The following is a 23,461-nucleotide window of genomic DNA, read 5'->3' as shown; positions in this document are numbered from 1 at the left end:
GGGGCAATACTTCCTTTCCAAAAGTCCATCATATCCTCTCCCAACCAGTGGCCCACCCTTGATTCAGGCACCCCTCGATAGGATGAAGAAAATTCAAATATACTACAGAGCTAGAGTTAACAGTGAGCACCCTACCCCTAACGCCCCCCCGCCCCACACCAACACCTGGATACATTTGGTAATGTTAATACCATGTTTAACCATATATAACTATAAAATTACAACCTCAACAAGTAATAATTTAATATAGTAGTAAAATAACAGGGAAAAACAACCCGCCGCTAAAGACAGAAACCCGGCCTATACATATAAAAAAAGGGTGAGGGGAGAAAATCGCTAAGTAGAGAACAAATAAATAAACCCCTCTCCCCACCCCCCACCCCCCGAAGATAATATTAAACAGTAAGGTAAAGAAAGTGATTAATATAAAAAAAAGGTTGGGGTGTAAACTTATAATTCTTATAATTTATCTAAGAGAGTCCAAAAATTCCTTGGCCTTTTCTGGCAGTCCGAAGTTATACACCGGCCCTTCATGGTTAAAGCGGAGCGTTGCTAGGTAGCGCAAGGAGTACTGAATACTTAAGTCCCTTAAACACTTCTTCACTTCATCAAACGCCTTCCCCTTTCGGACCAGAGCTGGGGAAAAGTCCTGGAATAACATAATCTTGGATCCTTTATAAATCATGGCTTGGGGATCTTTCCCAAGATTTCTGGAAGCTTCTAAGAGCATCTGCCTCTCCTTATAGCTCTGCAGCTGGAACAGGACTGGGCGAGGGCGCTGGTTCGTGCCGGGCCTGCGTATTGAAATCCGGTAGGCCCATTCCACCCTTACCTGGCCTGATCCAGCCTCCAGATTTAAAAGCTGTGGAAGCCACTGTTCGAGAAATGCTGTAAGCTGGCCTTCCTCTTCCCGTTCGGGAAGGCCCAGCAAACGAATATTTTCAAGAGTCTAGACCCGATCTACGGCCGATTCTGCGATAGTCTCGGAGGTCGAGGCCTTCAGCTCCGCCCCTCCGACTCGGCGCTCAAATTGCTTGACGTCTCGGTTGTGCTTTTGTAACATGGCCGAGAGTGAATCCCATCGGCTCCGGGACTCTTCGATGAAGGCGTCGATCTTTGCATTGAGTTTAGAGATTATTTCCACGAGACTCGCCACCGTAGATAAGTCCCCCAGGGTGGCTGCGGATGCCTCTGCTGCAGCTGAGGAGGGTGGGGGAGGTGTTCCTGCCTGCTGGGAACTGCGGGCTCCTTTCCCTTTAGCCATTTTTACAGGAGATTAGGTTGTTTAAATTCAGTACTGAGCAACTAATTACATTAAGTAAAAACTATTTTAAATTATTTGGTGAGTGGGTGGAGGCGGGTGGCCCACTTTACCCAAGTCTTGGGAGGAGCACTATAGACTAAGACTTGCTGGGTCGCCGCCATCTTGGATCCCCCCGGACCTTATCTCATTTAAGATGACACAATTCAGTTGTAGTCTGAAAAGAGTACAAGTTTTAGGACTTGTAAATGTGCTTACAAATTCTGTCTACTATCCATGATAGTATTGGCTTGCAGGATTACCCAGAGTCTCGATGGAAGACTCCTAATATCTTACACCTACTCCTTCAAATGCAGTCCTTTGATTTGTCTGGTGAAAATCAACACTGCCCTTGGCTCCAATTTGTCTGCAACCATTTCAATTACAGCTTGTTCAAGCAGCTGTTTGCACAATACTTGCAATGAGGATCAGTCATCCAGCAATCTTTGAAAATACTGGTTTTAGGTCAATTTTAAACAGCACTAAAATAAGTCAATGTCTTTTTAATAAATATATAAAAATCCAATGTTTCTGATTCTTACCTTGCTTTTGTCCATCGACACAAACCTTGAGATTGATGTATGCACAGGCAGGGCCCAAAACTGGAGCATCGATGGTTGACGCTCCTTTCACAAGTGTCAAATCGAGATTTGAGCCCTTCAACTACCAATAAGAGAATAAAAAGGTAATGCCTCTTGTTCTGACCCGCTGCGTATTTTTCTCCAAACATTACATTAGCACTCCCTTATAAAAAGGGCATATTGTTACAAGTCACACACCAAAGATGAAAAATATTTGCTACAAACACAGCAATTAAAAAATAATCATTTTGTCTTTCTTTAAGAACAGAAACCAGCTGTGCATGCATGTTTGGCATCCCATCCACCCACCCAGGATGATTCAAAGCTGCTGTCCTCGATAAAGAAAAATCAGCTGTTCCAAGAAGCATTTGAACATTTCACTGGAATAGACTGGAGGAATTTCTAGGTTTCTAACGAATAAAATTCACATTATAAAATGTTAAAAATAATCGCTTTTTTCGTCCTTGCATCATAGTTGATATCCTATGCATAATTTAGATTGACTGAATACACCAGGACACTTCTTTGGTGATCAGTCATGTAGTAAGCTCACCTGCAGGAAGGACCTAATCACATCTTCTAATAATTCTTAAAAAATCAATTCTATCATACCTTACTAAAAACTACAACTGCCCCACATTTAACAATTACATGGAAATACGTGAATGGAACAAAGCTTCCACATTTTACATCAGAAATGCATAATTGGTCTTTTTGTTCTTTTTCTTTATTCACTTTTGGGATGTGGGCATTGTGGCTGGGCCAGCATTTATTGCTCACCCCTGTTGGCCCTTGAGAAGGTGGTGTTGAGCTGCCTTCTTGAACGGCTATAATCCCTGTGCCATAGGTGCACCCATAATGCCATAAGAGAGGCAGTTCCAGATTTTGATCCGAAAATACTGAGGGAATGGAGATATATTTCCAAGTCAGGAATGGTGACTGGCTTGGAGGGAAACTTGCAGGCAATGGTGTTCCCATGTATCTTCTATGTTTGTCTTTCTAGGTGACAGTGGTCGTTCATTTGGAAGTTACTGCCTAAAGAGCCTTGGTGAATTTCTGCAGTGCATTTTGTGAATCATACACACTGTTGTGGCTGAGCTATGGTGGTGGAGTGATGTTTGTGGATGTGGTTCCAATCGTGGTTGTTTTGTCCTGTATAACGTCAAGCTTCTTGAGTGTTGTTGGAGCTGCACTTATCCAGGCAAGGGGAATATTTCACCACACTCCTGACTTTTGTCTTAGGGAGTCAGTGAGTTACTCACTGCAATATTCCTAGCCTCTGACTTGCTCAGTATTTCAGTAGGAAAACGGATTGGCCTAACATCACTGATTTAAAAACCCAGAGGGATATGGTGGGTAGCATGGTGGCTCAGTGGTTCGTACTGCTGTCTCACAGCATCAAGGACCCAAGTTCAATTCCAACCCTGGGTGACTGTCTGTATGGAGTCTGCACATTCTCCATGTCTGTGTGGGTATTTACTGGCTGCTCTGGTATCCTCCCACAGTCCAAAGATGTGAAGGTTAGATGGATTGGTCACTCTAAACTGTCTGTACTGACACAGGATGTGTAAGCTAGGTGGATTAACCATGGTAAATATGGAGTTATGGAGATAAAGTATCTAGGATGCTCTTTGGAAGGTCTGTACAGACTCAACGGGCCAAATGGCCTCTTTCTACACTGTATGGATTCTATGATACTCAACACCAAATAAAGCTACATCTCAACTTTGTATCAAATGCAACCACATACTAGCGAGTTTTGAGATTTGAGAGCACATCCGTAACCACATACATTTGAAAATGCCATGAAACTCAGACTAAGAACGCGTAAGACAGCAGATAAAAATGTTAGAAGCTTTACCTGCGTTTTTTCCTGTATTATAATGCCAGCAGTAATCGGTACAGGGTAAGGCTTCAATGAGGCTTTGATAGTTCCTAAGATAAAGTCAATGTGACCCTGAATTACATTGTCCAAATACTCTCCTTTTGGCTCGGAGCTGTAGTAAACAGTGATCTCATCTGACGGCACCAGATGGGCCTGTAAGTAAAAATTTTGTAAAATCTTGTCATCATTCCTGGACCAAGTTTGCTATTGAGCACACTGACAAGGTGGTACAAGTTGACTACCAAGATGTTGCACTGTAAAGTATCAAAAATGTTCCAATCTGTCAATGCTGGAAGACATGAAGCAAACTGAATGCTTGCTTTGCAAATAAGCAGATAGCACACATCATGGGAAAGTTACCCTTCTTTTTAAATTAAGACTTATTTGATATTCCATTTATAATCAAGTTTGAATTAGTTTTTTGGTGTGCACTTCAGCATATATATGGATTTTAAGAGGGATAAAAAAAATCAAGAATACTTGTACATTATGAAGAGCAGATAATAATTTACCACCTTTGTGGAATTATCAATATTCCGCAGAGCTGAAGTGCACACAAAAAACTAATTCAAACTTGATTATAAATGGAATATCAAATACTAACAAGAAATATTTATTACTTTCAAAAGCCATTAACACCAAAAAACAGAGCATTGTGAAAATTGAATGATAAAAGTATTTACTCATTCTAATTTTGTGTAAAAAATCACTTCAGATGAATAATGCTATGGCACATAATCAACAATATAATTTAGGTGTTGAGACAAATCTCAAAATGCATTGTACTTGCTATATTAACAATGCAGCAATTGAATATTTTGAAAAGCATAATGTAAATATGAACAGATATGTCTGAATAAAATGTATATAGGAAAAAATCTCAAAATTAAGTATTTCTTGGAAACCTTATTCTCCTGTAGTTAGAAAATATTTTTGTCTTCTAAATAACACATAGTTACAAGTTAGTTACAGAAAGTCAACCACAAGGAAAACTATAATAGCTTTATGGCACATAACCAAATGTCAATAATCATCGCTATGAAATGAAATGTAAATATATTGATTTTAATATAGTAGCCTCAAAAAGTAGTTGCCAAAAGCTTGCACATAGGATGAAAGTGGCCAAATTCATAATTATAACATTCAGTATGCATTGATGATTGTTTCATCCACTTTAAAACAAAGTTGCCTTCATGATGATTGAACCAATGGGGATTTACATAGAATATGCGACCTGGCCCAAAATTTGACAAATGTGAACAAATACAAGCTACTTTCATTAGTTTAGTCACAATCATTTTGTGTCCTGCAGAAAACAAAACTGAATTGACAGAAAATTTCATCTGAATGCAGGTTGATTCTGGAAGGCTAATAACCTCTCCAGTATTTACTCTTAACAAAAAGTTGTATGTTAAAAAAAGCTAAAACCTATTCAACAAAAGCATCAAAAACATTTAAGTGATAAAATCACAAATTGCTGGAAAAATGCAGCTGGTCTGGCAGCATAAGACCATAAGACATAGGAGTGGAAGTAAGGCCATTCGGCCCATCGAGTCCACTCCGCCATTCAATCATGGCTGATGCGCATTTCAGCTCCACTTACCAGCATTCTCCACGTAGCCCTTAATTCCTCTAGACAACAAGAACCTATCAATCTCGGCCTTGAAGACATTTAGCATCCCGGCTTCCACTGCACTCCGTGGCAATGAATTCCACAGGCCCACCACTCTCTGGCTGAAGAAATGTCTCCGCATTTCTGTTCTGAAATGACCCCCTCTAATTCTAAGGCTGTGTCCACGGGTCCTCGTCTCCTCGCCTAACAGAAACAATTTCCTAGCATCCACCTTTTCAAAGCCATGTATTATTTTGTACGTCTCTATTAGATCTCCCCTTAATCTTCTAAACTCCAACGAATACAATCCCAGTATCCTCAGCCGTTCCTCATATGCTAGACCTGTCATTCCAGGGATCATCCGTGTGAATCTCCGCTGGACACGTTCCAGTGCCAGTATGTCCTTCCTGAGGTGTGGGGACCAAAACTGGACACAGTACTCCAAATGGGGCCTAACCAGAGCTTTATAAAGTCTTAGTAGTACATCTCTGCTTTTATATTCCAACCCTCTTGAGATAAGAGACAACATTGCATTCGCTTTCTTAATCACGGACTCAACCTGCATGTTTACCTTTAGAGAATCCTCGACTAGCACTCCCAGATCCCTTTGTGCTTTGGCTTTATTAAGTTTCTCACCATTTAGAAAGTAGTCCATGCTTTTATTCTTTTTGCCAAAGTGCAAGACCTCGCACTTGCTCACGTTAAATTCCATCAGCCATTTCCTGGACCACTCTCCCAACCTGTCTAGATCCTTCTGTAGCCTCCCCACTTCCTCAGTACTACCTGCCTGTCCACCTAACTTCGTATCATCGGCAAACTTGGCTAGAATGCCCCCGGTTCCCTCATCCAAATCATTAATATATAATGCGAACAGCTGTGGCCCCAGCACCGAACCCTGCGGGACACCGCTCGTCACCGGCTGCCATTCTGAAAAAGAACCTTTTATCCCAACTCTCTGCCTTCTGTTAGACAGCCAATCCTCAATCCATCCCAGCAGCTCACCTCGAACACCATGGGCCCTCACCTCCCATGGGCCCAGCAGCCTCCCGTGTGGCACCTTATCAAAGGCCTTTTGAAAGTCCAGATAGACCACATCCACTGGGTTTCCCTGGTCTAAGCTACTTGTTACCTCTTCAAAAAATTCCAACAGGTTTGTCAGGCATGACCTCCCTTTACTAAATCCATGTTGACTTGTTCTAATCAGACTCTGCTCTTCCAAGAATTTAGAAACCTCATCCTTAATGATGGATTCTAGAATTTTACCAACAACCGAGGTTAAGCTGATTGGCCTATAATTTTCCATCTTTTGCCTTGATCCTTTCTTGAACAAGGGGGTTACAATAGCCATCTTCCAATCATCCGGGACCTTTCCTGACTCCAGTGACTCTTGAAAGATCTCAACCAATGCCTCTGCTATTTCCTCAGCAACCTCTCTCAGAACTCTAGGGTGTATCCCATCGGGGCCAGGAGATTTATCAATTTTAAGACTTTTTAAACTTTTCTAGCACTATCTCTTTCGTAATGGCAACCATACTCAACTCAGCCGCATGACACCCTTTAATTTTTGGGATATTACTCATGTCTTCCACTGTGAAAACTGACGCAAAGTACTTGTTAAGTTCTCCTGCTATTTCCTTATCTCCCATCACTAGGCTCCCTGCATCAGTTTGAAGTGGCCCAATGTCTACTTTTGCCTGTCGTTTGTTTCTTATGTACTGAAAGAAACTTTTACTATTATTTCTAATATTACTGGCTCGCCTACCTTCATATTTGATCCTCTCATTTCTTATTACACTCTTTGTTATCCTCTGTTTGCTTTTGTATCCTTCCCAATCTTCTGATTTCCCACTGTTCTTAGCCACTTTATAGGATCTCTCTTTTTCTTTAATACATTTCCTGACTTCCTTTGTCAGCCAAGGTTGTCTAATCCCTCCCCGGTTAATCTTTCTTTTCTTGGGAATGAACCTCTGTACAGTGTCCTCAATTATACCTACAAACTCCTGCCATTTTTGCTCTACTGTCTTCCCGGTTAGCCTCTGCTTCCAGTCTATTTTAGTCAGTTCCTCTCTCATGCCCTCATAATTACCTTTATTTAACTGTAACACCATTACATCCGATTTTGCCTTCTCCCTTTCAAACTCCAGACTGAACTCTACCATATTATGGTCGCTACTTCCTAAGGGTTCAGTTACTTTAAGATCTTTTATAGAGTCTGGTTCATTGCAAAGCACTAGGTCCAGAATAGCCTGCTCTCTTGTGGGCTCCATGACAAGCTGTTCCAAAAAGCCATCCTGTAAGCATTCCATGAATTCCCTTTCTTTAGATCCACTAGCAACATTATTTACCCAGTCCACCTGCATATTGAAGTCTCCCAGCATCTGAGGAGAGACATCAGAGTTAATGTTTTGGGTCCAGCGACTCTTCTTCAGAATGCTTCTTTGGGTCACTGGACCCAAAATATTAACTGATTTCTCTCCACAAATGCCACCAAACCTGCTGAGTTTTTCCTTCAATTTGTGTTTTTGTTTCTGATTTTCAACATCTGCAGTTCTTCTAATTTTTTTGTTTAAGTGTATTTCTTTTCAACTTTACTTCAAGAACATCAATCTACTAATTCGGCAATCTAGCATCATGACGATTAAAAAACAAAAATCAGCATATACTATTTGAATTGAATTGCTTTGAGGTAAAATCAAAATATCTGAGGAGTTTAAGCAACATATGCACCTGTTAACTATTTGGAGTAGGTTATGAAGTACTAAGGCATTTTGCAGTTGATGTAACCACACTGTAGATTGTGCTGCTCAATAACATTTACAAAATGATATTGTTGCATAATTTAAGATGAAAGATACATAAACAAAGGACATTCATTAGATAATTACTTGAGCACTGATAAAGAGATACTTATTTACACTAGTGTTGGGTTTCAGAATTAAAAAGGTATAAACTTGTAAAGTTCCTTTTGTGAGTAAATCTGAAACAGAGAAAAGATTGACTTCTGGTCTCCTACTTTACCAAGTGGAAGCTGTTCTGCCAGCTTCCAGTTGGCAAGAAGATCATGGTTGAACTCCCACATGAACTTCCACTTTCTCACCCTAACGCCATGTTTTATTGGACCCCAATAATCCACCAATCTCAGTCTTCTCAACTCCCTGGGGTGGAAATTGGGTGAGGAATGGGGAATATCAAACAATTTCTTCTCCATGCTGACATTTAGTCAACCAAATGAAATTTGTTACTATTATTGCTTGTAAATATGATACATCTCTTCTATTTACCAGACTGCCAAACTATGTAATGAGCTGGCTAGGGCTTTAAAAAAAAAGACAGAACATGAGATCCAAGTCACATAATAAAACCACAAGATTTCACGGTTTTAAACAAACAACAGGAGACTTACTGGCTGGTCATCTCATCTTATTAAATTTTACAAGACATTCAAATTTGTCACTTGTTGCTAATCTGGACTTGAAACTCCCTTCCAAGAGCTATCTGTCATGGACTACCTCAGCCACTGCTCCCATTCTGGTCATTTCCCTCTTTTCCAAGGTCTCCCCTTATCTCTCTCGCTACCTGTTCGTACCCTTTGAACTCTTCTTCAGTGAACCTTTAACTGTCACAAGTGACCTATTGAAAGCCTTTCAATTCATCTACATCTATTTTTAGGCAGAATTGCATGCACCTAACAGTTTGGAACAGTGAACTATAATAATCCCTCGGAACTGAATGTCCCCAAATGTCTCTCAGAATGCTGGCTCCTGCAGTATAAAGAATGCTTATGAAAGGGGGATTCATCACAAATTGAGTAAATCAGTATAAGGATGTGTCTCCAATCCTTTCAATAACACAAATTGTTTACTAGTAAGTACACTTTATGAATGTATCTTTGATGCTCTCTCTGTCAATCATCTGTTTAGGCTGGTGACTCTTGTTTAAAATTCTGTGCTGAACTCTATGGTCAATATGTGAAAAATGACAGCAGCTCCAGGTTGAGTTGAGGTTGGGAATGGGGGAAATATTTGGGCCTGGGTTCACTGTCTATCAATCCCTGCTCAAGTTTGCAGGTGGGCACAGGATTGTGACATGGTGCTGCCACTGCCAGACAGTCTGCCAACATTAACTGCTTTAGCTCACATCAGAAAAACAGCTAGTTGAGTGTGTTAGTTCAGTTGCTTAGTATAAATGGATAAAGAACAGGGGAGAAAAAAAACTTGCCTTCTTTCGAAGTTTCTGGATACGATTTATAACTTCTCGTGCAACTCCTTCATCCACCATCGGCTGGTCAGGTGTAACATCTAAAAGAACCAAAACCTAAAAGAAAAGAGCAACATTTCATAAGATAACAAAATGTGCACACACTTATCAGGACAATGGTTCAACAAATTAGGGCTCTCTAACTATCAAACCAAACATATAAAAAAAACTTTAAAATACTACATATGTTAAAAGTTTGAACTGAAAAATGCTGAATATGCACCACAGATGGTTTACAAAGAAAACACATTTCACGTCAATGATATTTCATGAGCAATGGAAGAAGTTAGAAATGTAAACAAGGGGATGATAGAGGAGAGGGGGTGGGATTAGAGGAGGAGAACAAAAGGTAAGGGTGGAAAGTGGAAGAGGTTGAATGACAGAGGGTAATTATGGAAAATCAAAGAGATTAATAATGATGCAAGTGAAGAAACAAAATCAAATTGATCTAGAGACAGTAAATGAAAAGTAAAAAAAACCGTGAACTGAAACATTAACCCTGTTTCTTGATAAATGCCACCAGATCTGTTGAGTACTTAAGAGTCATAGAGATGTACAGCATGGAAACAGACCCTACGGTCCAACCTGTTCATAAGCTGAAGAAAAAGCACTTGCTGCTTTTGTTCTACAAAAATCAAAAACTGCATCACATCATCTGAAATTTCAGAATCAGCATATTCTCCTAAGATATCGATTGGTTATGGGATGAATGTTCGCCAGAATGCTGGGAGAATTTCCTTTGAATAGTGTCATATTGGTTGAGTCTGAACAGAAGGTGAAGAAGAGATTTGTCAGTGTTGTTTAAAATCAAGAACAATCTAGACACAGTAAATTCAAAGAAACTGTTTCTGATGTTTCAAGGAGAATACCCTGAGGGCCTAAATATAAAATGACTGTAGCATCAGAAGCAAGATGAGGGAAAACATTTTTTAAAGTAAGTGCTTTGAAGTTGGAATGAACTACCTGATGGGTGGTGGATAAAGTCCCAAAGCCTTCAAAAGGGAAGTGAATAAAAGTCGCAGAAAGATCGAGGCAATGAACTGGAAAATTCTTTAAAAGAGTGGTGCAGACACATTGGGCTGAATGGACTCATGCTATTACTCACCATGTCTCAACAATATTGAGCAACTACATCAGCATTATCTTGCACTTACATAATTTCATGATAAAACAAAGAGAGCACACCACAGAGGCACAATTAGGAAGAAATGGAAGATGTTTAGAAGAAAGAAATTACAACTTATGACCTCAGAGAATCTCAAAGTAAACTGCAGTCAACTGAGGGCAGCAACCAATTTGCAGGGAAGGTTCCATAGATTGTACAGGGACTATAAGCAAGTTACCTTTTTTCAGTATGTTAATTGAGGGATTAAATATTTAGCAGAGGATCTAAAGTTTGATCAAAATAAATGGCTTTAAAGAGATCCTTCTTTTGAAAGGGTTGAGAGAAAAGGCAGGCAGTGGGTGCTTACAAGAAGACAGACTCGAGTGTGGGGCCTAGGTGCGTGTTGGTCCAGTTGCCAATAGTGAGCAAAGGAGACACGGACAAGGGAAGCTTAATGTAAGAAAATGACCAAAAATGCAATTAAACAACAAGTCATACATTTAGGGTGTACCTTTACAAACTAAACTGAAGAAAGCAGCAAATGTCTTGTAGCAATGATAAAAAGCAAAAGACATCCAGACCAATGTTAATGAAAATAGAAAAGTGCTAGAATATTCAGCAGATCACGGAGTGCTCATGGAGAAAGAAACGTTTAAACTGATGACCTCTCATCAGACATGCAGCAGAAACAGATCCAAGATATTTCTCAGCTGGTGGGTTAAATACAGAGGAACCTCAATTATCCGAATTTTGCATTACCCGAAGAAGATCTCAAGGTCCCGATAGAAACGTTACATCAAAGAGGTGTTTCAACACTGCTTGCGTGTTTTGTGTACAATGATTAAAAAAGAACCTGGCTTACTGAAATGTTGCTGAGAAGAATCCTGGACATCGATGGGAGCCTAGGCACCATCTCTAAATGACTGACCGCCCATGCGCTCTCTCTCTCCCCACACTTTCCCTGGAGTTTGACACAGGGATATACCCTAAAACCCCCTGCCCCAGACATTTTCTCCAACATTATCCTGTACAGGGCAAAGGTGGAATCTGTTAAAAAGTTGTGTGTTTGGCTGTGTGTGTGTGTGTGTGTGTGTGTGTGTGTTTGTGTGCTATTTTGAGAATCATCCCCCAAAGACAGCAGCAGTCTTACTGTTGGTGTCCAGTCTGGCTGCCCCAGAGAGGTGGGGAGATGGGGCCATGGCCAGGTCAGACAGGGCGCCGTCAGTGGGTGTGGGCAGGACAGGATTGGGGGGGGGGGATGTGTCTCGGGGGAGCAGTCTTAACAGGTGCTTGCTGTGTCGATCCCATTGAACTGATTTTTGGGGATGGGGGGTTGGGTTAGGGATGCTGCAGGTCCCTTACACACAACTGTGTGTCAACTCAGAAATAAACCCTAAGACACAGAGAGGCAGCAAGGCAGGCAGTGTGAGGAAAAGGGAACTTCAGAAAACTCCGAGCCCCAGAGAAGAAGCATTGAATCAATAAACCAAATAATCAATTATCCAAACAAAATACTGCCCACCCATCTCGTTCGGATAATCGAGGTTCCTCTGTACACTATTTGGATTTAATACTGAAATCTAAAAGTTTAAGGGAGCAGAATTAATACTGCGAAAGTAGCCAAGTCATTGAACTATTCTGTATTATCAACTACACTTATAGTAATTAATTATTCACACAACAATTTATTAAATAGTGGGTACTGGGCACGTCAGACAATGTAACATACTGAGAATGCTACTGGAGTAACATTGGAGGGGCATAGAAAAATGATCTGGAGACAAGTTCAAATCCTACAACAGCAACTTCAGAACTAAAGTTCAATTAACTAAATAAATTAATAATATGATTCATAAAGTCTAAATGGGGAAAGAAACAAATTAAAACAACTGAAATGACAAAACTGCTCTAAATTCTGCATTACCAGCTATATTTACACATTTAGTGATGCAAACATATAATTTCTGAAAACATAGGATTGGTACGATTAATTTAATAAATCTGCATGGAAAAGTATCGGTAAAAGATGACCACTGAACTATCCTAAGTGTTAAAATCTTTCACAAGTGTCAAATATCTGCCATCCTTCCCCATTTGGCAGAAGTGTAATGCTGGAGCAACAGCAGTGTGATTGACTTTTAACAATCTTCTGAAATGAACCAGCAAGTTACTCATTATATCAAGTACAATGAGAGACGGTTAAAGGGGAGTACAAGCAAAACAATTTCATAGCTCATGAGCATTCACTTCAAAATCAAGTGGAAAGCAAAGCCAAGCAAAAAGTTTCAAAATCTGAACGGTTATGCTCGAAACGTTGGTTCCCCTGCTCCTCAGATGCTGCCTGACCTGCTGTACTTTTCCAGCACCATGCTCTCGACTCCAAAAAAGTTTCAAAAGTTGCTTTTAACACTTACATTAATATATTAGATACATTGCTAAGTTTTACTATACAATTAATTTCTGCAAATAATTTTTCTTTGCATTAAATTAAAAACTTACTTGAGCGTCAGAATGGGCTTCATACTGAGCACTTATTCCTGTATTTGGATCAAACTTATGCATAAGACGCAAGTCTTCCTCATGAAGCTCATGTCCTTCAACAACTATGGTTCCTGTTCATTAAATGTTAGGTATTAGGAATGCAATTCATGGCAAGAATTAAACTTACTTCAAGCAAACGCCGTAGATTCTGGCGATATGACCTATCAATAGGAAGTGATGGAGAAAGATGTTGGAGCAGTTCTGTTAGCAGTTGTGCAGATAGGAACATAGTTTATGTTTCAAATTTATTGCTCTCCATTAGAATCTCAACATTTCAAGGAAAGCAAGTCATGTTGGACTCAAAATGTTAACTCTTTTCTCTCTTCACAGATACTGCAGACCTGCAGAGTTTCTCCAGTATGTTTTGTTTTATTAACTGTGAAATTGATGATCTTCATTGCAGATTGATGGGTTTTTTTTCAGGGCATTTAGCATAAAAGATGGAGGCAATGAAATTCTTTCAATTTCAGCTGAGGCTAAAAAAGATTTACTTGGATCAAATGCTGGTATTATTCAATTTGCAGCATTTTCTAAATTTAGTCAGAGGAAGGCTAAAATATTTATTTTTAAATGTTGGCATGAGAATTTATTTTTTCTTCTCTACCCTACAACAGTGACCTCAGTTCAAAAGCTCAAATGGCTCTAAAACTCCTCAATGCTCTGAGACTGTGAAGGTTTTATAGTAACACAAGTTACTATTTATAAAATGCAAGACCTACACACCAACTGACCATTTCAAATTTTTGTTAATTTTAAATATGTTAGGACAAATGTTTGCATTTCAAAACATATTCCTTCATTACATTAGACGAAGAATGGAAAGCTGCACTGCCACTTAAAGAATAACTGCAGCTCTAAACAATTATAAAAATGCTTATTATTTCCAGATATTTCCAGATATTATAGGAAACAGGTGGTTTTGATGTTAAAGTTTATATAGAAAAAATAAGAACTGGAGTCTGGAAACAATTTTGCAGCTTTCAGTTGTTCCGAGACGCTACATTTATACATTATGTTTAATTTATCAGATTACAATTTGATAGCATTAACATTCAGCTATGCAGTTTAAAATGGCTAATTATGCTGTATATATTTTGAGCAAGAAATGACTGTTCTTTCCACAGCAAAGAACTAACAGTTTGCTGTTACACACCTGTCTTTTGGAACTCCTCCAACTGTGTACTCTGGAGTGCCTTGATAGCTGCTGTAACAGATTTGAATGCACCCTTCAGGCGTTTTCCAAGAACCATGTGATCTGGTTCTGCCCTTAGTTGAATGCCATACTTGCCTTTGTCTGTGGATAATGTCAGCTGACGGACATTTAGTTCCTATTGGGAATTATATAAAATAAATAAAACTCAGTGGGTAAGTAAAGACTTCTTCACCTAAGAATATCACAGCAGAGGCTTTTTAACTGCAGTTTTTTTTAAGGGAACTCATATTCCAACTCTTGCATCACAATTTGCTTTTCCTATAAATTTATACAATTTATATTGGCATCCATGACAACTGAGCATTTTCATTTTCAATCAATTCAGTTTCAACTGTTCCCACATCTGTGAAGAACCCGATATGAAAATTTTGCAATTTCGATTTGGACATCATATGGGAACTTACTGACGTGGGGACTCCAAGTGAAGGTTGGAACCCAACAAGACAATAATTCGTGACCTGGTCATGATTTCAATATTCTATATATTTTTGTTTTCACTAGAGTTCAATGTTTCACCATTAAGCCACAAACAGATGACACAATGGGGATATCAGTAAGCACATTACCACGAAGAATGATTACAGTTGCTATTTTTGATTCAAAGAGACACAATTATTTTTGCTTATTCACTTCCCCTTCCCCTCATTCAATCAGGAGACAACAATGCCAAAGGAAGAAAATGTATCTATGCAACCAGTAAATTAAAGCGTCAAAAGGCATAAGTAACATTAATGTGCTTATTCTACACCAAAGCCCAATACCGCAGTTTAATTACAACTGAATTAATTCGTGAAGTGAAACCTGCAGGAATTAAACAAACTATAACTTGAATACACAAACAATTACACACCAGATTCGTGCAGTTAACTTCTGAAACTCATGCAAACTTTTATGTAATCTGGCAATAGTGAAGTTCTATTTCTATTGGATAAAAGAATTGGTTCTATTATAGCAACCCCATAGTCTTTTGCAAACTGCAAAACAGTCAGATGTTAGGAAAAACACTTTATTTGCATTATCAATTATTAATCTTGGAGGGAAAACTCAGATGTAATTTGAAACAATTCATTCCTGAGCAGAAAATTCATGTACATAACTCATCTCAGATCTATTTGCAAGTGGATAATATCCCTTGTATATCAACTTACATTGACCACTTGCAGTCAGTTAAAACCTGCGTATCTGTAACTATACAGTAGAGGTGATGGCATAGGTGGTAGTCTTCGTTAGACTGATAACTCTGAAACCCAGGAAGCATTCCAGGAACTATAGCTCAAATCCAACAAATATACAGCAGGATTTGAATCCAAGAAAAATGAAATATTAGAAGACGAATGATGACCACAAAACCACTGCCGCTTGACAAAATAAAGCTTTTATTCACTAATGTCCTTTAGCGAAGGAAACATGCCATTCTGGTCCAGTCTACATGTGACTCCAGACCTAAGCAATGCACTGTGGTGGCTGAGGTGGGGGAGGGGTGGGGGCACTGAGAGGGAGGAGAGGAAGGAGGAGGATTTATGAACATCTGATCAGCATTAGAGTACTGAACATCAATGATTTGTTGCAATTATACAGGGCATCAGTGAAGTCCCACCTGAAATATTGTGTGCAGTTTTGGTCTCCTTTTCTGAGGAAGGAGGTTCTTGCTCCACAGCAAATGTAACGGATCTTTACTAAATTGATTCCTGAAATGGCAGATTTTCATATAAGGAGAGAATGAGCCAGTTAGGATTATATTCACTGGAATTTAGAAGGATAGCGGTGGAGGAATCTCATCGAAGCCAATTAAATTTGAACAGGTTAGATGCAGAAAGGATGCTCCCGATGATGTAGAAGCCTAGAACCAGGGATCATAATTTAAGGATAAGGGGGAATCTTGCAGACTGAGATGAGAACAAATTTCTTCACCCAGAGAGTGATGAGCTTGTGCAATTCACTACCATATAATGTCATTAGGTTCAAAACATTGTGTGTTTTCAATAAGTAGGTCAATGTTGGATTTGTGGCTAAAGGGATCAAAGAATATGATGGGAACATGGGATTGAGGATTGCGTTCAATCATCGGCTATGATCATACTGAATGTCAGAGCAAACTCGAAGGGTTAAATGGTCTACTCCTGCTCCTATTCTCCAAGTTTCAATGTACCAGCAGAACATATGGATCAACTCTTATTCAAAACTAATTCAGATTTGCATCCTGGCTTTAACACTTGTTAAGTTGCTGGTGCTACATTCTGAACCAAGAGTCAAAATACATTTTTGTTATTGTCTGCCCCAAAGAGTTCTCTTGCAATCTTCTTGAGGGCTAGTTTTTTTTAATTTTAAAATCTGCTGTTTGGTTTTCAGGGAATACTTTTCCATTCCCACCAACTTATTTATTAGATTATGTATTCACATAGTAACAATACCAACTGTATTTTTGTTTGCATGTGGAATATTTGGACTGTCACAGAATTAAAAGAACAATCCATCAATATCCTCAATAATCATCAACACACTATTAAATTTAAAGCCACAATTCACAGGAAAACATTACCTTCTTGGACACAACTATATTTAAGTTGGCACAGAACAACAGACCTAACACAAGTTTTTTTTTTATTCCCCAAAATAACTGACATACACTTCTAGACACACAAAAAAAGTAATTCTTAAAATACTTTCCATATACCGGTGAGATCACAATGAATGCAATTCTATCAAAAACGCACAAAGTTCGGAAATTTTAGCCACAGTTACTATCTTTTAAAATGTGACTCAGATCTTCATCTCAGATTTAAGTACACACTGCAATAGCATTGACTACATACAAGTGGGACCACATAATTTAATGTCCCATGCGACAAGCCACCGCCAACAGTTTTGCAATAATTCCCCAAAATTCAGTACTAAAATGTCTACCTAGATTAGTCACTCCAGACCTAAACTGAGCCTTGAACCTGCAGAGGCAAATGAGTCATTCCTGATGAAGACCTTATGCTCAAAACATCAACTTTCCTGCTCCTCAGATGCTGTCTGACTGGCTGTGCTTTTCCAGCACCATACCTTTTCACTCTCATCTCCAGCATCTGCAGTCCTCAGTTTCTCCTAAGTGAGTCAAGTTGGCATTCAATGAGCTAATATATAGAAATTATTTCTTCACTTTATTCTCATTTAAGCATCCCTACTTTGTTCAAATTTAATCATATCATCAAAAGTGTGTTGCATGAAAATTATATAGGGGATTTCTAATATTGTAAATCTCTTTTACATCCATTTAAAAGAATATTGTAATTTATCTCAAATACTGTAAAATTAAAAGATTAAAACATTAACTCTTCAAGTCCAAAATGTAGACCTCAGAGTAATTGAAACGCAAGATTTAAAATCTTTTGTAGTACTTAAATTAGGTCACTTCAATGTTCAGTATTTTGTACACACACATTATTTTTATTCATATATACATATGAATACTGACAGTTGATTGGACATTTCAAACAAAACAAAATCACTGACATTTCAAAACATTTTCACTGACATGATCATTACTATGTACAGGACAGTACACACACACTCAAATACTTTGAACTCAAAGTGAAGTATATAGTTGCTCATTGATGCATTTGAAATGCAGTTCAGTTTTAGCTCTTTACTGAAAGACAGAATGAAACTTTATAAGTAAGGACGCTTCATTGATTCAGTATCAGGTAGACACATCACAAAAACTAAAGTCTGCTCAGCTGCAGTATCTCATGAGGACTGCAAAAGAAGTCATCTCTCTACTGATCTGGGTAAGCTATCAATATTGTCATTAGTCATTGAGTATTAAGACCATTTTGTTTGAAATGCTTGCCCTTCTCAAACATGTAGTCTATCAACTGCTATAGGATTGTTAGCAATGCATTAATTTTGATTCAGCTCATATTAATTCCTGGCCTTTGTGTGCAAAATTAGTTTTTCTTGACAGGTTGGAAATATCTATGTCCATTTTGTTTCTCGTGAAATCAAAAGAACAGGGACTAGCTGATAATTGCTCAGCAAAGGCAAACAGATTTTTTTTGTTAGATATTTACATCAACTACCATAGGAAAAGCAACTGTGAACAGTTGACAGTTGCATCCATTTGAGAAATTGTAGCAAGGATGGCCAACTCCCTTGCAAACATTTATCAGGAATATGGTCAAGGATAACTTAAAATATTACACCTCTGTATGTGTATCAGTTGGGTCACTTGATTAATAATACAGACAAGGTAAAGCCTTGATAAAAGATACATGGGAAGCCTGAATAAAACTGAAATTCATTCAGTGAATAATGGGATGAACTGATTCTTTGAGAACACATGAATTGATAGTAGAGAAAATAGATATAAAGATGGATGTTAGAACAGAACTTTCAGAATTCAACAAGGCCTGATGAGTGATTAAGCCATCAAGTTCAAGGACTCTAATGTGGAAACTCTCCATTGACTTGTACCACACATGCATTAGGTATGTAATTACTAATTGTAACAATTGTATGTTCAATTCCTTTTGAAGTCAATAAATGCCTTTAAATCCCATTGATTTATAAAAACAAACATCCAATCCCGAACACCACTAATCAGTCAGTGATAATAAATCTAGATCCTAAACTAAGAAAATTTCTTAAACTACAATAGATTAGATTCATTGCGTTTATCTATTGGGAACTTCAACACAGAAGTTCAGGAGGGTCTTGACAGGATTTTACAGAAGTTCAAAGAATGCAAAACCTTCCAAATGTTATCCATCACTAATATGAAGTATTAATGAAATCCACTAGCAATTTGCATTGTTAGAATACATCAGTCAAATGATAAGCAACAAATATCACTAAATTTTGCATCATGGAATGTTCACAATCAACACAAAGTAGGTTGCTTATTGTACCCAAATAAATTGTATATTATTTTAATTCTAAAATTAATTTATGAACAAATATTCATAAAACAAGCATGCTTCAATCGGTTAAGTTAAATCTTGAGGAATTGTTATTTAAACCAACTGCCAGCATTCCGGCCAATATCATACTAGGAACAATGACACCTTGTTATACTTTTATTCCCAGTACTGTCATTAACGTTAGGAGTCCTGGAATATACCCAAGAAGAAAAGAACTCCCCTGTGCTAAAGCACTCTGTGCCTTCACTATGCAGGAGATATAGTTGGGAATAGTTCCATTATATAGTTGGGAAACAAGGCCAGTTGCTTAATTAATCTTCTGAGGATCAGATTCATACATGCCAACCCATGCATAAATTGTTTAATTTGAAAGAATTATATTATTTATATTATCATCTGGATACAGAGGTTTCATGTTTTACAGATGTGATAGAATATTACAGCTTCAATGGACAACATAGCATGGCCAATCCACCTCACGTCCAATTCTTCGGACTGTGGGAGAAAGCCAGAGCACCTGGATGAAACCAACACAGAGACAGGAATAACGTACAAACTCCATACAGACAGTCGCCTAAGGCTGGAATCAAACCTGTTACTGAGGTAGCAGTGCTAACCACTGAACCACTGTGCTACACGTTCTGTGGTTAAATCTTAATATTTCACTCTTTTTTGTGTAGGAACACAAAAAAAAACATTTTATTGAAGACATTGTATTAACTTTTGAAGATTCATCCCTTTGCCAGTCAGCTGGGACTCAGTATTGTGCTTGGATTAATATCATTTTGCGATTTTCAAGAGATCCTGTCAAGGGTTATTTTAATAAATGTACTATCTCTAATATGAAGTTGCTTGTAACTTGCAACATTTTCCTTTTATGCATAACATTTTATATGCCTTTGGCACATCCTCAAGTGATGGAAACAAGATGTTCTAGACAAAAGTTAGTACAATACTCATTTTTTAATTAATTGCTGTCCAGATTATAAGCATACTTTGAAATTAATCATATGATTAATCAGGTGTCATGAATCATGAATCAGGTGTCATGATAATGATGCATGAATCAAATTTAGGAAACAATTGCTCAAACACACTTCATCTCCAGGCCTCTCACCAAAGTAGCAAATTACAAATGTAAACAAAAATCTAAATCTTTGGACCTATCTATTCATTACTGCATAATTCTGGTTAAAAGGATGATCACTTCAGAGAAATGAGCTAAGATAGGGTTTCTAGCAAGAAGATGTTAATGGAATCCAATAACCATCCGAGTAGAGTGTCAAAGTCAAATAGAACGGACAAGAAATGATGGCTTGCCAGGATCCCCATGTGCCAGCAACAAATAAAGTAAAAGACACTGTCACAAACAAAAACAAATTATTGGAAAATCTCAGGTCTGATGGCATCACTTCTGACGAAGGTTCACTGGATCTGAAAAATTAACTCTGATTTCTCTCCACAGATGCTGCCAGACTTGGCAGCGCAAAAACAGGAATTGTTGGAAAATCTCAGCAGGTCTGGCAGCATCTGTGGAGAGAAATCAGAGTTAACTTTACAGATGCAGTGGACCTTCGTCAGAAGTGATGCCATCAGACCCGAGTATCCGCAGTCCTTTCAGTTTTAAAAGATGCTTTCAGCTGTTTACTATCAGAGAACAATAGGAACAGAAGGAAGCTATTTATAATTACCCCAAGAGCTTGTTACTCCATTTCATAAGATCATGGTTGACCAGTGACGAAACTTCATTTATCTGCCTTTGCCTGTTTCATTAATCAAAGATTTAAAATTGCCTATTCATTCCAAAACTAGTGCTTCCTGTGAAAAGTAGATTCAAGCACTACCATCCTGTGCACATACAAGTGTTCCATTACAGATCTGGTTTTAAATTTTTAGGCTATGTTCCCTAGTTTTTTTCACTGTCCCAACAGCATAAGTAGTTGCTAATTATCCTTTCTTCCACATCTGTAGAACTTCAATCAAATCAACTCAGACTGCCAAATTCAGGTGATTCCACAATAGGTTGTGTGATCATTCTGCATGATTTAATTCATGGGATTCCAGGTGCTATTCTGATAAATTTATGTGCAGTCCTTTGATAGTCAATGTATGCTTCCTAAGGAGTGGTGCACCCAATTGCTTAAAGTATTCCTCACACGGTTTAACTAGGGCTTTGTACAGATGAAGAATTATTTATACCACTTGTATTCTAATTGCCTATAAGGTCAGCACTTTAAGAACCTTTTTGATGGGGGTCAGTACTAGGACATGACATTTTAATTATCTATGGACCTAAACCCAATTCAGCCAACCCACTGTGTCACTAATCCTTTATGCTGAAAAAGTAAAGTAACCTAACTTTGAATCACAGAAAACAACCAGCTTACAAATTGCTAAGAAAAGAAATACACAAGTGGAAACAGCAGCATGGAAATATGGAAGTTCAGTGACAGTAGAAGCGTTTGGAGAACAAAGGGTGCACTCTTGTGGAGGCAACAGGGACCTCAGCCACTGCTCAGAGAACCGTGAATGCCCCATCTTTGTCCATTCCAGCACTTGGCAGGTCAGTATGAGGCAGATCTATGGGACAACACTGTAAACAGTGGAATTGGTGGTTGCTGCTGTCACAATCACCAGCCTGATGTTTGGGATATTGATCGGAAGAGAAGATGCTATCTTTTAGTGGTGGTCCCCCAACCACATCCCAACACCAGGGGCTTTGAACAGGCACTGAATGTTTTTGACAGAGGGATTTTCCCACTCACTCATCTTCCCAAACCAGCAGGTACATGCAATAATACGAAAAAGGTTTGCTTACTATGATCCCCACATGGCAAGCCTTCTGCCTGCCATTGGGTTAACACCAGAACTGGTGGGATGAGGTATTAAGTGGGTATCAAGTGTCTTGCAGTAAGAGGACTTTCCTGCCACTGACAACTGGGGTGGAAGCAGGGTCCCTACCCACCTCCAAGGGCACAACATTCCTTCTTCCCTTCATATCAGATACTTGCCATGCAAGCAAGTGACTATTGGGGTAATGCATTCAGGTACTGATAAAGCACATGTGTTAGCATTAGCTAGAAATCAAGGGTATTGATTTAATGAGAATTAATTAGCAAGACAAGCATAATTAGTCTACACTGAAGTAAGGCAAAGATTAGAATAAAATGCTAGCTACAGTTGAACTTGCACTTGCTCTTCAGAGACCTAACATAAAGCAAAATATTTAACAGATTATTACATACATATCACCAGTGCTGTTTCTCTAAAGAGAATAGGGAAAATACTTGAGACCTGACAATAAAAGAGCAGGAAAAGAATTATGAACACCGTACATAATGAGCTTATATAGAAAAGAACATAAAAGATCATCTGACCAAACTGACAGTTGAAATTTCTGAACTTCCACATTTTGAAATTTGAGATGACAGAGTAAACTCAAAAACTGAATGGAAATTAAGAAGAAAGAGAGTTATTATCTTTCTGCTGACAGGAAAACATGAAAAAGTTCATAAAGAATCCTTAATCTGCAATAAGTGTACTGTAGCCATACATGGACAAGTGGTGAGTTTTCCCAATAGCTACCAAAAAATAGATCTGACCAGTCAAAATCCAATCTCTTCCAAATTTCTAATCTGCTAATTACAGAGCTGTAACTGTCACCAAATAAGAGAAGCCAAAGGTAAAATTGAACTGATATGCCATCACTGTTAAAACCAACAACTGAGCCAGCATATATTCTGATCTTATTGACACTCCAAAGCCAATTAATGCAGTTTTCTTTCTTCCACATGCACTTTAAAACATTTTTATAATAAATGGCAAAGTGCTTTTTGACATCCTTAACTGCAACTAGTTTTCTCTAAAACACTCTCTTAAACAGCACACAGAAACATCTCTCGGCTGGTTTTATTACTCAGAGACAGCACTTAGCCTGATGAACAGCAGGTAGAAAATTACTGTACTCACAACCACTAGATTGGAGAAACAAAATTACACTTCATAATCCAAAACATTGTTAAAACTCCAGTAGGTTCCTAATAGATTCATATCAAGCCCAAAT

The 23,461-nt window shown here is 38.4% G+C and overlaps 1 protein-coding gene across 3 annotated transcripts in view; it reads right to left on the bottom strand.

Annotated features, from left to right (window-relative positions):
• iars1 (isoleucyl-tRNA synthetase 1) overlaps positions 1 to 23,461 on the bottom strand; it is a 206,698-nt gene that overhangs the window by 46,129 nt on the left and 137,108 nt on the right. For all 3 annotated transcript variants that reach the window (XM_072582128.1, XM_072582130.1, XM_072582129.1), the window contains exons 26-30: positions 14,435 to 14,609; positions 13,240 to 13,352; positions 9,597 to 9,692; positions 3,743 to 3,919; positions 1,843 to 1,963 (exon numbers count right to left, since the gene is read on the bottom strand). In XM_072582128.1, coding sequence (XP_072438229.1) covers positions 1,843 to 1,963; positions 3,743 to 3,919; positions 9,597 to 9,692; positions 13,240 to 13,352; positions 14,435 to 14,609 — 682 coding nt within the window. The remainder of the gene's footprint in view (positions 1 to 1,842; positions 1,964 to 3,742; positions 3,920 to 9,596; positions 9,693 to 13,239; positions 13,353 to 14,434; positions 14,610 to 23,461) is intronic.

This window comes from Chiloscyllium punctatum, chromosome 12 (assembly GCF_047496795.1).
Source record: "Chiloscyllium punctatum isolate Juve2018m chromosome 12, sChiPun1.3, whole genome shotgun sequence".
Taxonomy (NCBI): domain Eukaryota; kingdom Metazoa; phylum Chordata; class Chondrichthyes; order Orectolobiformes; family Hemiscylliidae; genus Chiloscyllium; species Chiloscyllium punctatum.
This window is presented reverse-complemented; position numbering and strand designations above follow the sequence as displayed.